This window comes from Penicillium hordei, assembly GCF_028827395.1.
Source record: "Penicillium hordei strain IBT 12815 chromosome Unknown utg000003l_segment0_segment0, whole genome shotgun sequence".
Taxonomy (NCBI): domain Eukaryota; kingdom Fungi; phylum Ascomycota; class Eurotiomycetes; order Eurotiales; family Aspergillaceae; genus Penicillium; species Penicillium hordei.
Genome location: NW_026623144.1, coordinates 5,004,077 through 5,017,801, shown reverse-complemented (window position 1 = coordinate 5,017,801; position 13,725 = coordinate 5,004,077). Strand labels below are relative to the sequence as shown.

The 13,725-nt window shown below is 46.5% G+C and overlaps 6 protein-coding genes across 6 annotated transcripts; 3 read left to right on the top strand and 3 right to left on the bottom strand.

The window, feature by feature from the left end:
* Positions 1-572: 572 nt before the first annotated feature.
* N7537_007107 (flavin reductase family protein) lies at positions 573-1,639 on the bottom strand (the record flags this gene model as incomplete). Its single annotated transcript, XM_056898164.1, has 2 exons — positions 573-1,548; positions 1,599-1,639. The coding sequence occupies 2 exons, from the start codon at positions 1,637-1,639 to the stop codon at positions 573-575; spliced, it is 1,017 nt and encodes a 338-aa protein (XP_056753949.1).
* Positions 1,640-1,969: 330 nt separating this feature from the next.
* N7537_007106 (RidA family protein) lies at positions 1,970-2,499 on the top strand (the record flags this gene model as incomplete). Its single annotated transcript, XM_056898163.1, has 4 exons — positions 1,970-2,006; positions 2,059-2,072; positions 2,123-2,296; positions 2,353-2,499. The coding sequence occupies 4 exons, from the start codon at positions 1,970-1,972 to the stop codon at positions 2,497-2,499; spliced, it is 372 nt and encodes a 123-aa protein (XP_056753948.1).
* A 270-nt stretch (positions 2,500-2,769) lies between these two features.
* N7537_007105 (uncharacterized protein) lies at positions 2,770-4,349 on the top strand (the record flags this gene model as incomplete). The annotated part of the gene is made up of 4 exons (XM_056898162.1): positions 2,770-3,453; positions 3,542-3,925; positions 3,984-4,166; positions 4,230-4,349. The coding sequence occupies 4 exons, from the start codon at positions 2,770-2,772 to the stop codon at positions 4,347-4,349; spliced, it is 1,371 nt and encodes a 456-aa protein (XP_056753947.1).
* A 921-nt stretch (positions 4,350-5,270) lies between these two features.
* N7537_007104 (2-oxoglutarate dehydrogenase family protein) lies at positions 5,271-8,444 on the top strand (the record flags this gene model as incomplete). The annotated part of the gene is made up of 3 exons (XM_056898161.1): positions 5,271-5,393; positions 5,459-7,868; positions 7,927-8,444. The coding sequence occupies 3 exons, from the start codon at positions 5,271-5,273 to the stop codon at positions 8,442-8,444; spliced, it is 3,051 nt and encodes a 1,016-aa protein (XP_056753946.1).
* A 492-nt stretch (positions 8,445-8,936) lies between these two features.
* On the bottom strand, positions 8,937-11,308 carry N7537_007103 (fungal specific transcription factor domain-containing protein; the record flags this gene model as incomplete). The annotated part of the gene is made up of 7 exons (XM_056898160.1): positions 8,937-9,352; positions 9,404-9,590; positions 9,638-9,813; positions 9,863-10,136; positions 10,188-10,729; positions 10,785-10,937; positions 11,218-11,308. 7 exons carry the CDS (start codon positions 11,306-11,308, stop codon positions 8,937-8,939), a joined length of 1,839 nt encoding a protein of 612 aa, XP_056753945.1.
* Positions 11,309-11,803: 495 nt separating this feature from the next.
* On the bottom strand, positions 11,804-13,009 carry N7537_007102 (putative proline oxidase Put1; the record flags this gene model as incomplete). The annotated part of the gene is made up of 2 exons (XM_056898159.1): positions 11,804-12,617; positions 12,672-13,009. The coding sequence occupies 2 exons, from the start codon at positions 13,007-13,009 to the stop codon at positions 11,804-11,806; spliced, it is 1,152 nt and encodes a 383-aa protein (XP_056753944.1).
* Between the last annotated feature and the right edge of the window lie 716 nt (positions 13,010-13,725).

The following is a 13,725-nucleotide window of genomic DNA, read 5'->3' as shown; positions in this document are numbered from 1 at the left end:
CAGTGAATCAGTTCCGTGAATTAGTGAATTAGGGAATTAATAGAATGTCTCAGAGCGAAAATAGAAACAAACGGCACAAACGACCTTCCTACGTATCGCCTTTAATGACCTTCGATGTGCGGAGTTCTCCGTACAAAATTGGAGATGTTGATTCGTCCCGCAAAGTCGAAAAAGGGGGTGGCTTATGTCGGTTCCTGGAGATATGGGGTTACATTCTTTATTATATTCTTCAACTGTTTTCTTTTAATGTTGATCAATTGATACTATAAAATATATGCTTATATAGAAGATCCGTGGAGGTTCTCCAAATGATCTTCCTAAATATTAGCATCTTCAGGGATTGTCAGTTCCACTATTGTGTGATCGGCCTCAAATACCTTATTGGATCGGATTTCAACCGATCATGTGGAATAGCTAATTGCTGTTGTTTCATGCAAAGAATTATTCCGTACAATCCTTCAGGGCTGTCCTGATCGCGTGGATAGTTAATTCAAAATCCATTGGCGCCCAAGACAAGTGGCTAACAATACCACCTCAGACATCAATCTATGCTTCTATTGTAGACAAGATTCTCATTTATCAACAGGCTTAGCAGCATCCAGCTTGGCCAGGATCTCACTCTTACCCACCTCATCACTCCACCTCTTGCGCGGTTGCTCAAAAGTCGATCCAATCCGACCATAAGAAATGCCGCCAAGTTGACCAACCGGCCGCAACTTCTCCAAGTCAATATGACTATAATCCTCATTGGCAGTGCCCTCCTTGACCCAGAACCGGGTGGCCTTGATGAGCACAGTAGCGGCGAGACTCATCCCAGGCTGTTGGTGATCCGTGAACTCCTTGATATCAATCACCTTGCCCTCGATGTTGAACACCGACTCCGCAACGCGGGATGGCTTCACAGTAGTCGATGGCGCCTCATGCAGACCGGATACATCCCACTCTGACACGCCGTAGGGAGCATCAATCGAGGTTGCGTTCACTGTCTCGATCATGTTCTCCGACACTGTGTTGATCACACACTCCCCGGTCTCTCGGAGGTTGCGGTATGTGTCTTTGACCCGACCGGGTCGAGAAGAGAATCCCACAATGAACATTGGGGGATCGTGGTCGATGACTTGAAAGTAACTGAATGGGGAAAGGTTCTTTTCACCCTGGGAATTGACGGTGCTGAGGAATCCCACTGGTCGAGGTGCAATGCCTGAAACAAGGAGGCGGTAGTTGTTGATCATCGGGCGATCTGAGGCGTAGGGGTCGATTTCATGATGTTTTTGCGCCAGACTCGCTCCATTGTCGGGTACACCTTGCCCATACTCCCAGCTGGGATTTGGGGATTTTGTTACTTTAATGGGCTTAGAATGATCAAAGTCTGGTCGCTCGGCTTGGATCTCGTCGAAATTGCCACTGTCTTGGACGACTTGGTAATTTTTCTGTGCCGCGGCGGTTTCAGCTTCCGATACCGCGGCCGTTGCAAATGAACTCATTCTCCGTTGGTTCAACGAATGAGACCCAATACGAGGTACAGAGATGGGCGTAAAATTCCAAGTCCTGGATTCAAGTTAGACACTGGCCGGGCTTGTGAGCAAAGTTTGACATACTGGTTGGATATAAAGCGGCCAATTGTTCTTCTACGAGTCATTTTGGATCAAAGAATGTATAGTTGGTAGAATGACAAGATTAAAACTCGCCTTAAACTATTTGATATCTCTTTCGAGATACCGAAAAAGCCGGGTACATTTGCCGATAGTCGGGATCTCGCTCCGACATCACGATAAGGAATCTATCTATTGCCCGAGGGGTCGACCTAACAACAACCTCGACCTCGACCACCATTGCTTCTTCATATTCAATCATGTTCAGTCGAAATACGTACGCTGCTCTTAGCAGAACTCGACTTCTATCAAATCACCTTGCTAGAACCTCTAGTCCTCGAATCCAAACTATGTCATCTAGTGCGTCGAAGCACACTATGGTAACCAGCGTGCAGACGAACGAGGCATATGCACGTAAGTTTCCGGGGTGAACCCGATGATATTCTGTAACTGACAATATATTTAGCTTTTGCTCATTATGTATGTACAATCAAGGACAGAAGAGATGAGATTTCCTAACAAGCCCACAGTCACAAGCGATTAAAGCCGCCGGCCAAGTCTGGCTCTCCGGTCAGATACCTGCAGATGCACAGGGGAAATTGATTAAAGGCACAATGGCCGAGCAGACTCAAGCTATAATCCATAATACCGAAGCTATTCTGAAGGCATCGGGCACTGGGTTAGACAGGGTTGTCAAAGTAGTGGTGAGTGTTGAAACACGCAATTCCTAGTATTTATTCGAAAATTAATTACTTGGCAGGTATATGTTAAAGATGCCAATGTAATGCCAGAATTTGCATCAATTTATGACCCTGCATTCCCGCATCGCCCTGCACGGTCTATGGTTGAAGTGTCTAAGCTGCCCGCTGGGGCGGATATTCAAGTGGATTTTATTGCTGTCGTTTAGATCAATTAGCAGGAGATTAGATTAGAGTGGATTCGCAAAGTCTAGACCAATAGAGAAATCCATTACCAAGAAATACCGGTTTCTAGGGCTAGGCCGCTTATGTCGTTGGTTACGTCGTCGGCCGGCATTGTGACAAGACGCCGAATCCAGCGGCAATAGGGTCCGAATTTTTACTGCTCATGCCGAGTCAAAGTCAAGTCAGCTTCGGTTGTTTATTAATAAAAACGAGCCCACCCTCATTGTCTTCCCAATTCCAATCCACTGTGTGTAATGGCGCTGCGTTGGACATCCCGTGCGGCCTTTCGGCTTCCCAGTAGGCTGAGACGTATCTCAGGGCATGTCGCCCTTCCAGCCATCTCTTCTGCCATTGCCAAATCTGGTCATAACCAAGTGAGACGTTCCCCACTGCAGCTACGCACTTTCAGCAGTTCTTTGCGCAACTATGGTGGCAAGATCGTCGTGCGAGTCCCGCAAATGGCCGAATCTATCACGGAGGGAACCCTTAATCAGTTTTCTAAGAAAGTCGGGGACTTCATTGAAGCGGACGAGGAACTGGCCACGATTGAAACCGACAAAATCGATGTCTCTGTGAATGCTCCGCAGGCGGGAATAATCCAGCAGCTGTTTGTTGCCGAGGGAGATGTAGTCAACGTTGATCAAGAAATTGCAGAGATCCAGGCCGGAGAAAAACAGTCTGCCAGTCAAAATAAAAAGGAAAGCCCCAAGGCCTCTGAAGAAATTGGCGATGTGTTGCCAAAATCGCAAGATGGGGCCGCGAGCCATAATTCGACGCCCACGTTGGATAAAGCAACGCCAGTGGCCCCGGCTCCAAAGCCTGATGTGGCTCCTCGCGAGGAGCCTGTTCAAAAGCCAGAAAAGTCTGCTGCAAATGTTTCATCTGCTGCAAATTCGCATACTTCTTGGGGATTTAAGCCCAGTCGCGCAGAAGAGAAGGTAAGCCTACACAGTTTCTTCCGTGCTATATTCTTCAAGACCAAAACATAATCCTACTTTCAACTAACACCAGATAATCATCATATAGGTCAAAATGACTCGAATCCGCAAGCGCACCGCACAACGCCTCAAAGAATCGCAAAATACCGCCGCCTTCTTAACCACCTTTAATGAAGTCGACATGTCCCGACTAATTGAACTCCGCAAGAACAACAAAGAGACAGTCACGGAAAAGCATGGCGTTAAGCTCGGGTTTATGGGTTTTATGGCTCGGGCATCCGCGCTGGCTCTGAAAGAGATCCCCGCTGTAAATGCATCCATTGAAAACGACGATACTATCGTGTATCGGGACTACGTCGATCTCAGCATTGCTGCATCTATCCCGAAGGGGCTTGTCACGCCTGTAGTGCGGAATATAGAATCCATGGGGATCTTGCAGATAGAGAAAGCGATTGGAGGAGTGGTGAAGAAGGTCTGTACTTTGTGTTGTCATTTGAGAAAGCAGCCGCTAATATATAGGTTCGAGTCAGGCTCGGGATGGCAAGCTAACTATGGATGATATGACTGGTGGAAGCTTCACAATCAGCAACAGTGGAGTCTGGGGATCGCTCTTCGGAACTCCCATTATCAATCTACCCCAGACAGCGGTGCTGGGAGCCTACGGCACTATGGATAGACCCATCGCTGTCAATGGACAAGTCGAGATCCGTCCCGTAAGTGTATTTCAGTGAGGATGTGTCTTCGTTCTTGGGTTCTAACTATATATCCCTCACTAGATGATGTACGTTGCTCTGACTTATGATCATCGGATCATTGATGGACGGGAAGCAGTCAAGTTCTTGGTCCTGGTCAAGAAGTACTTGGAGAACCCGGAGACTATGATGCTAGAGCTGTAAATTTGGAAATACCGCATTTGGCTGAAGGCCGAAACAAACCGAGTTATATTTTTAGTCATTTTGTTCTTGGAGTTCTTCGTTGAAGAACCTAATGCCGACAACTTCAACTATTCTTCAGATGGAAGATTGTGCGTGAGAATCTCCCAAGAAAGAATTGGGCAGTGTACGAGTGGAATATAGAGCATATCCTGGGAACATTCTTTCCTGTCTAGAATATAAAAAGAATTAATGAGTTGCTCCAAACGCTTAAAACATTTGACAAGAAATGTGAAATGCGTCGCAGACCACACCAAAGAATTGGAAGGAAGGGTTGTTTCCTATCCATTTCCCGAGGCAAAGGTTGCACATGCTTTTACAATTATGATTCATTTACATATCACTGGCAAAGCCGCGATGCTGCTTTTATCTGAATTTATATGGGCTGCCTGATTATTGGTGATTTTCAATCAAAATCGTACGCGTATACATGATTCCTCGTTTAATAATTATATCGAATTTCATCAAAACAACATTTGAAAACGACCGGTCTAAAAGAGGCAGAACACCTGCTGGGTTTGCTGGATGAGTACGAATTGTGCAGAAATAAATGAGCTTAACCCTTCCCAGGTGGAAGGGGCATTTGACATTTGATAGTATCTGAGTTCTGACGATCTAAGATAGAGGCATGTCATGTCGGAACCCTTGTCCGACGTTTTGCGGTTACTTGGCGGTTATATGGCAAGACAGAATTTAGCCGAAGCTCCTCATACTCCAGAGAGAAAATAGATGATTATATTGGCCCATTTGGGATTGCGCATTGGTTTTTCAAATGTTTCCCCCTGTTTCCCACTCCTATCAATCCTGCGCTGTTCGCTCTGGCCGTTTTCAGGTTATTTCCTTGTATAGAAAAGAGGATAAGATCTCTATTTTTTTATTTCCATTATGTACCTTCTAAGATCTTCCCTAAACCAGCGTGTTGGCCGCCTGGGTACAAGATGCCGGAAACAGGCAATTGGAAGCTATTGCTTGATGCCATGCTGGAAGGGTTATACACAAAAACGTTGTGTATGATTCACCTGGTTTGACTCGAATTGAAGTATTATAGCACAAACTGATTGGAATTTTTATAGCTCTACCTAGACAGCTTTCTGCAAGGAAATTCTGCAGATTATATGGACGAGATATATGCGGAATGGCGGAAGGACCCTGCTTCAGTTGATGCCTCATGGAAAAAATACTTCGAGGCAATAGAAGCCGGGAAGCAGCCACCTGAGCATTTACTCCAACCTCCCCAGCATGTATCGTTTGAATGGGGTCCGGGACAATCGCCAATGCTTCCAGGCCTAAATTTTTCCGCAAAGATTTCACACATTCCCTCAACAGCAGGTGACCATCAAGCCAGAATCCAGCGGCTTGTTCGAGCGTTCCAAGACTTTGGTCACCAGATAGCAAAGACCAACCCCTTGGATCTACCAGATAAAGCACCGTCACCACCAGAACTCCGACTGGACTTTTACGGCTTTACTGAGAATGACTTGGACCGAGAGTTTGCACTTGGACCGCAAGTTCTTCCTTCCTTGAAGTCGGCAAACCGTCAGTACATGACTCTTCGCGATGTTTTTAAAGAATGTCAATCCATTTATTGCGGCTCGATTGGTGCTGAATATTTGCACACCGCAACCGGTGAAGAGCGCGACTGGATTCGCGAGCGAATTGAATCTCCCGAGCCATATCGGTTCCCGGCAGATGAAAAGAAGAGAATACTTGACCGGTTGGTGTGGTCTACAAATTTTGAGAAATTCCTCGCTGCCAAATTCCCAAACGCAAAACGGTTTGGACTGGAGGGCGTCGAGAGCCAGCTTCCAGCAGTGAAGGCAGTGATCGATGCCTCCGCAGAGCATGGTGTGCGCAATATCATATTCCCATGCTGTCACCGTGGTAAATTGAATGTTTTAAGCAATGTCACACGAAAGCCAAATGAACTGATTTTCAACGAATTCTTGGGCGAATTGAAATCTCGACATGGTATTCCAGGCGATGTGAAGTACCACCTGGGGATGAACTATGAGCGTGAGACACCTTCCGGTAAGAAGGTCAATATTTCTATTCTCCCAAATCCATCCCATTTGGAAGCCCAGAATCCCGTTGCTCAGGGTATGGCCCGAGCTGTGCAGCAGCAGAATAAAGAGGACCGAGCATCAACCATGGTCTTTAACAGTCACACCGATGCTGCATTTTCCGGGCAGGGGGTTATCTATGAAACTTTGGGATTATCTGGGTTGAAGTCATATGAGACTGGCGGAACTATCCATTTGATCGTGAACAATCAAGTTGGATTCACCACAGATCCAGGGTCTGCGCGAACATCGTCCAATGTATCCGACATCGCAAAGAGTATCAGTGCACCTGTTTTCCACGTCAATGCAGATGATGTTGAAGCTGTTGTGTTTGTCTGCAAGCTCGCGGCAGATTACCGTGCCAAATTCGCAAAGGACTGTTTTGTCGATATGATCTGTTATCGGAAGAATGGACACAATGAGATGGATCAGCCGTCTTTTACTCAGCCTTTGATGTATCAGCAAATTGTGAATAAGGTCACCCAATTGGATCTCTACACCACCAAGCTAGTACAAGAAGGAGTTGTCACTCGTGAAGAAGTCACGCAGATGGAAGCAGACGTGGTCTCGAAACTGAGCGAGAGCCTTGCAAACACCAAGAATGCACAAACCCTCGAACGTGAGTATCTCACAGCACCATGGCAAGGCATGAAAAAGCCGAATGAAGTGTTTCGGGAAGTTTATCCAGCCAAATCAACCTCTATCAGCCAAGATCTCGTCAACACAGTGGCAAGTAAGCTGGGCGTCCCAGAGCAACCATTTACCGTGCACAAAAGCCTGCCCAAAATCCTCCAAAAGCGACAACAAAGCCTAACAGATGGAAAAGAAATTGACTGGGCCACAGCAGAGGCCCTGGCAATGGGAAGTCTGTGTCTCGAAGGTCATCATGTGCGGATTTCAGGCCAAGATGTCGAGCGCGGCACATTCTCCCAGCGTCACGCAGTGCTCCATGACCAAAATAGCGGGTCAACATCTACTCCTCTTGACTCACTGAGTCCCACCCAGGCTCGATTTACAGTTGGAAATTCTTCCTTGAGTGAATATGGTGTCATGGGATTCGACTACGGATACTCCTGCATGCATCCTAATGCATTGGTGATGTGGGAGGCGCAATTTGGTGATTTTGCAAATAACGCCCAATGCATAATTGACCAATTCGTTTCGTCTGGCGAGTCCAAATGGTTATTAAGATCTGGTCTTGTATTGTCTCTACCTCATGGGTTTGATGGACAAGGATCTGAACATTCATCGGCTCGAATGGAACGGTTCCTACAGTTGTGTAATGAGGATGCTCGCTTCTTCCCATCACCAGAGAAATTGGCGAGACAACATCAGGATGCCAATATTCAAGTTGTCTACATGACCACTCCTGGAAATATGTTCCATGTGCTCAGACGGCAGGTACACCGTGAGTTCAGAAAACGTAAGTTCTTACCCTATATACATTATGAAAACCATTACTTACCAAAATACCTATCTAGCGCTGATCATGTTCTTTTCAAAATCCCTCCTTCGAAACCCGATGGCAAAATCTAACATTGGAGATTTCATGGGAGGCTCGAAGTTCCAACCTCTGATCCCAGACCCAGCCCATGGGAAATCCATTTCTCACCCTCCTGATATCAAACGAGTGATATTCTGCACGGGACAAGTCTACATGGCACTGGCGAAGTATCGTGAGGCTCATAATATTGAAAATACAGCTATAACCCGCATCGAACAGCTTCATCCATTCCCTTGGGAGCAGGTAAAAGAGAACCTTGAGCAGTACCCGAGCGCCTCGGATGTCGTATGGAGCCAAGAGGAATCCCTCAATGACGGCCCATGGGCATTTGCTAGAAGTCGACTTGAGACTATCTTTGATACGACGGAGCAACACAAGGGCCGTCGGGTACGCTTTGCGGGACGCGAAGCAACTGCTAGTGTGGCTACAGGGTTTGTCAAGGAACATCATGCTCAAGAAGCTGCTTTGCTGAGGGATGCTTTTCAGTCTGTTTAAGTTGGGTCTAGTGAAATTTAATCACTTGAGTACGACAAGGAATGAATATGAAGTGATCTAAGTAATTTCCCGCTCTTATTTTAGCTTTTTCTTTTCTTTTCTTTTTCGTATGTTCTGTTTTTATTTATGCGATGGAAGGTGTTTTATGTGTTGACCCATTCTGAGAGATAAAGACCTGTTCTAGATTTATGTACTCCATTATCTAGTAAAGCCAATGATATCTAAAGTTGAAGGAGGGAATGAGATGATATGCGGCTGAAAACCTAATGAGCCTTAAATGAACAATGTACCTTTTAAAGCCAAGTATCTGCCTGCGACTCTCCAAGTTAATAGAAGCCTAGCTAGAACAAAAAACTGAAAACTGAAACTCAGGGATTTCTATGATCTATTAACTCTCTCTAATACAGAAGGTCTACTTGTTCTGCAATTTGAACTTCATGAATTCTCGTAAAAAGTCGTATAGTTAGTTGGCCTCAAAAGAGTCGTGATATATCAAACCCCAACAGATTGAATGATCCCCTCCATATCTAATTGATCTGCGAGATCATATAATTCTCGTGGGGGAAGACTGACGGAGGAATTGAGTCCCAGTAGATCCCACTCAAACTCTTCGTGATCGAAGGCGTAATGTTCTTCATTGATTTCATTGTCTTCATCCAAATTAATTTGCGGCAAAGGGTGATTTGTCAATTTTGGCGTCAAAGGTGCGAGTATTTGCTCTAATTGCCTAAGTTCAAGCCTGCGAAGTGGTGCAGCTAGATTACCCTTTGAAATGAGTTTATCGAGCACTAGTGTCAGGTTGTCGCACCAAGTATCGTTCGAAATCACCGATGGGGCAATTGCACGGATCAGGTAGAGAACAAATGCAGAGGATGATGCGTCCTCAACTTGAAACGGTAAAAATGCGTCTGTGGACTGGAATTAGTATTAAGATGTTTAAATAAAGTTAGCAGACATACCCATCAAGTCATCATCCGCTAAAGTACGAAGGGTCTGGAGGATAGTCTGGGCGGAATCGGCGCAGCATTGCAACAGGGATGCAACAGGTGATGATAACCCGATCGTCTGAGATTTATGTCTCTCTGTTCGTTCAATATGCATATGGAGTGCGCACATCACTAGTGGTCTTGTTGTAAGTACCACGCACTGCTACTGTTAGCTCATGGCGAGATCAATTGTTCGCGGGAACCCACGTGATGATGAGCCAGCATCAATCGAATCGCCATTTTCGAGGCACGGCTAATTAATCCGTGGAAATGAGCATTTAAAAACGCAGTTAGGTCGTACGAAAGCTCGGCAATACTGTGAAGAATGGATTGTGTGCTTCGAATGAGCGTGTCGTCGAAATCGTTCCCAACCCCGTAAACGGCTAGATCTTGTTAGCATTACATCCAACGCCAATCGACCAAAAGACCCACTTGTCAGAATAGTGGCCATAACCCGGGAAAGCCGAACATGCAGTGTCAAGTTAATTTGTTCAACTGAATCATCCATCTCTGCTGGCAATTTAACCGTGATATCCTCATCCCGAATTGAGCTTGGGGCACCGATTAAAGCAGAGAATTCTCGGTCCAACATATAAACCACCCAGAAGATTGTTCTGCATCGTTTGGAGAGCTCTGGTCCACATATCTCCTCTGGTACATGCCTGTGTATTCCTTCAATTATACAGCCTCGTAGGGCATGCCCAATCTGTTCACGCAATTAGAGAATTCAGTAACAGTGAGACAAGAATAAACCCACATGTTGGAAGGCCGCTCTTCTCATATCTATTGACTGAAGGTACACTGCCCCTAGGCTGAGTGCTTGGATACAGCCCAAAGGGTCTTCGTCAACTCCCGACAAATCAGGTAACAGAGCCATCGCCCGCGATGCATATTGATGACCAGGCGGTGTCCCAGAATGATTCCTCTGAGTCAAGAACGCCTTTCCAAAGGCAAGAACAAGTAAGTATTGGCAGTACCAAGGTCTTTTGGAGGCAGCTTTCGCTGAAGGGTCCCGGTAGAATTCATGCAGGTCCTGCAAATAAGCAGGTTCATCAATCATAAAAGAAAGAAAGCCAAAATAGAACTTGACTGTGTTGAATAAGAAGAGTGCATAGTCCAACGGTGGCAGATTAGTGACGTCAGGTACTTCGTCTGGGGGATATGGTCGCCAGGTCAACTTGAACGCAACGCCATCAATGTGAAATGGATCTGGCGGGCAGTTTGATTCAGGCACCTTTCTCCCTATCAAAGCAAGGACACGGCGACAAAATGACCACGACGATGTCGGCCCCATGTACCCTTCGATGTCCGAGTCAGTAATGAAGTGGCGCGATACGATAGACTAATTACTCACAAAATCGGCCATCTGGTGTCTGGGCAAAAGAAGGATCCCGATCAACCAAAGGATTCCGGGAGAATCTTGATCGGTCATGGTCTTGTTCAGTACCACTGTTGGTCTCATGCTCTCTCTGAGGGGTCCCTGGGGTATGTAGTGGCGGGCCCATCCCTGGCAGCAAACCACGATCAGCACACCAAACACATATTCAAAGAACGGTTATAGCATACCAATTGACATTGAACGCCATCCAATATCTTGTTGATTGTCTAGCAGTGTGCTAGATGCTTGAGGGGTTGGAGGAATATCAATATTATCATCGCCCGTGAACAATGTACCTCCCAGAGGACTATGATCAAGAGGTGCTGGGGGCCCATGTCGCCCTGAGCTTCCTCTTCTGGAAATGTGCTCCTCTAGTTCTCGCAAGTACCTATTACGGATTAGCACGTACTCTGCAGCCAGTTGGAGCTAGTTACCGTTCCGACACGGATACCCGGACCTCCTCCACCGGAAAGTGACAGTGCTTCTTCTTCCGTGCACATCTTGTGCAAGGGCTGACCCCCGAGCATTTGACCTTCATTGACCGACATCGCTCACAGCTTTTTTTTTTATAAAATGTAAGTTGTATATTCTACTTTGGGCCCGATCGAAGATTCTGACTCACGCCTTCTGGCACTTTTTCGTTTTTGCCTGGCTAGGCGTTGCAGGCATACCGGATTAGGATACCGAGATGATGTATAGAACAATTTTGAAGATTGTTTGTGCTACCGGGGCAACTCTCCGATATCAATGGCCTTGCAGAGTGCGGGGTATAGATGGAAGAGTAGGAACAATCGGTCGGGATGCGCTTCCGACTTTTCTTATCGGAGATAACAGCACATCCGATGTCGTCTTTCACGAACCATCACATGATTGGTGAGGCCCTAAAGGATTGACTTTGCCGTGATCTATTTGGCTTGGTGCATAGATTGTGCATATCTACTGGGCTCTAATAGTTTGATTGGTTATCTTGTGCATTGAGTATCTAGCCACTAACCTCATCCGATGATCCTTCGCCACAACTCACGACGCAATGCGGTCACCATGTGTTGTGTTCGTTCCACTGCCCCGCGATTCTCGATTGCTCGGCGGTGTAGATATCCCATGCACTCAGCAACTGAACCCCAAGCCATGCATTTGAAAGCTTTTGGTGCGGTCAAGTTGGCAATAGATGATTGTTCGAGAGCACGTTCATAGTTTTGCACCAGTTCACAACTGAGCTCGTCAGCCATGCCTTGAATTTGTCCACATTCCAACATGACTGTGGGTTGCTTGGCGAGAAGCCTATTCTGGTGTGTGGCAATTGCTTTGGCTGCACTAGCAGCGTTGTGGGTGGCAAGGAAAAGAGCGGCCTCAGGGAATGGAAGGCTCTCCTTCCCAGTAGGCATTCTTCGGCAAAGCAAGGTGTCTGCGATGAGATCGTAGGACTGATCCGTGTCGGCCTGTGTATCATGAATGAGAGAGCGGGTCTCATGCTCAATGTACGCCCCTCGAACCAACTTGATACCCAGAGACCAGCCCTCTTGCGCAGCCAAGGTAAGATGGTGGTCAAGGTTCGCCTTTGACCCCTTGAGATAACCCTGAATGGTGTTATAAACGATTGGGGTTTCAGATCTATTATGTCTGCGCATCACTTCAATTGCCCACTCATCAAGGCCATGTTGCAAGACTTGTTGCTCTGCATCCAACCAGAGACGTGAGCCCTGTTTTTCTGTCGCAATGCAAATCTCATCCATGGCTTTAACCAGAGCCTCTGGCATACCCTGGCGTGCTGCCATTGCATCTACTGAAATAGGGCCGGCACCTGTCAATCTGGCAACAGAACATCAGATTCCATTGGACAATAATTCAGAGCTTCATACTTACTTGACGGCAAGGAAGTCACCCGGCCCAACCATACGTAGTGTCTCCAGTGTTCCCTCCTTCCACTCGTCAATCATCTTGTAGCACTTTTCGCTGTATTTTGATGCGCCGGATGCATTGGTCGAAAGCATTTCTTCCCGATCCAGCACTATCTCTTTCGAATACCCCAATATGACGCCCTGGTATCCCATCTTCTTAATGTCTGCCACGGTTTTTGAGACTTCCTTTCTATTTACTCCAGCACAAAAGTGATTGTAGACCGTCCAGCGAAGAAACTTGTTCAAAGGGAGATTCCGATCTGGGTTCAATAGTGCGGATTTCGATGTCGCAAGGACGCCCATTACGGCTAGAGCAGGTCGTAAGAATAACTTGGATGTCATCAAGGAAGTCAAAAGCAACGACCGTAGCAGTATTCTCATCGGGATTCGGGCCATAGATGAGACATCGACGGGCGGTTTGATTGCCGGTACGATGGCGGCATCATGGAAGTGAGATTTTGTCGAATGAAGTCGACAAACTAAGGTCGGTGAAATTCGAACTGAGAAACCATGAGGGGTCCTCATAGAAGTAGAACGAGGTATCATCTTGGTTTAAGTCAAGGACGCAAATAGAAGGGTCTAAAGCCGTGCTTGTGTTTTATAAAGAGTTCAAGATTGCAATATCTTTCATTCAACTCAGGTCATGGAATACTATTTGAAGTAAACATTTCTTCCACCATCTCTATTACTTTATCAGACAGCTACTACTTACCCAACTATTCGGTTGCCAATAGTCAGCTGGTCTTCCATCGGAGCCGTCCTCCGACGGAAGGAGGGGTTTCCAGACCAGGAATCCTGTCCCGCGATGCCAACTCATCGTTGCTTCCACAAGGCTTTGTGCTATCATTGAATGGCCTAGCACGGTAGATCCGTGCGTTATCATTGCTCAAGTTCGAGCACTCGCACGGTTCGAGGTTGTAATGTTAGTTTGCATTACGTTTCATAGATAGAGCTGCCTAGGTGGGGTCAGTGACAGTCTTGTGATAACCTACTTGACTTTCAGTGTTACCAGCCGCTTA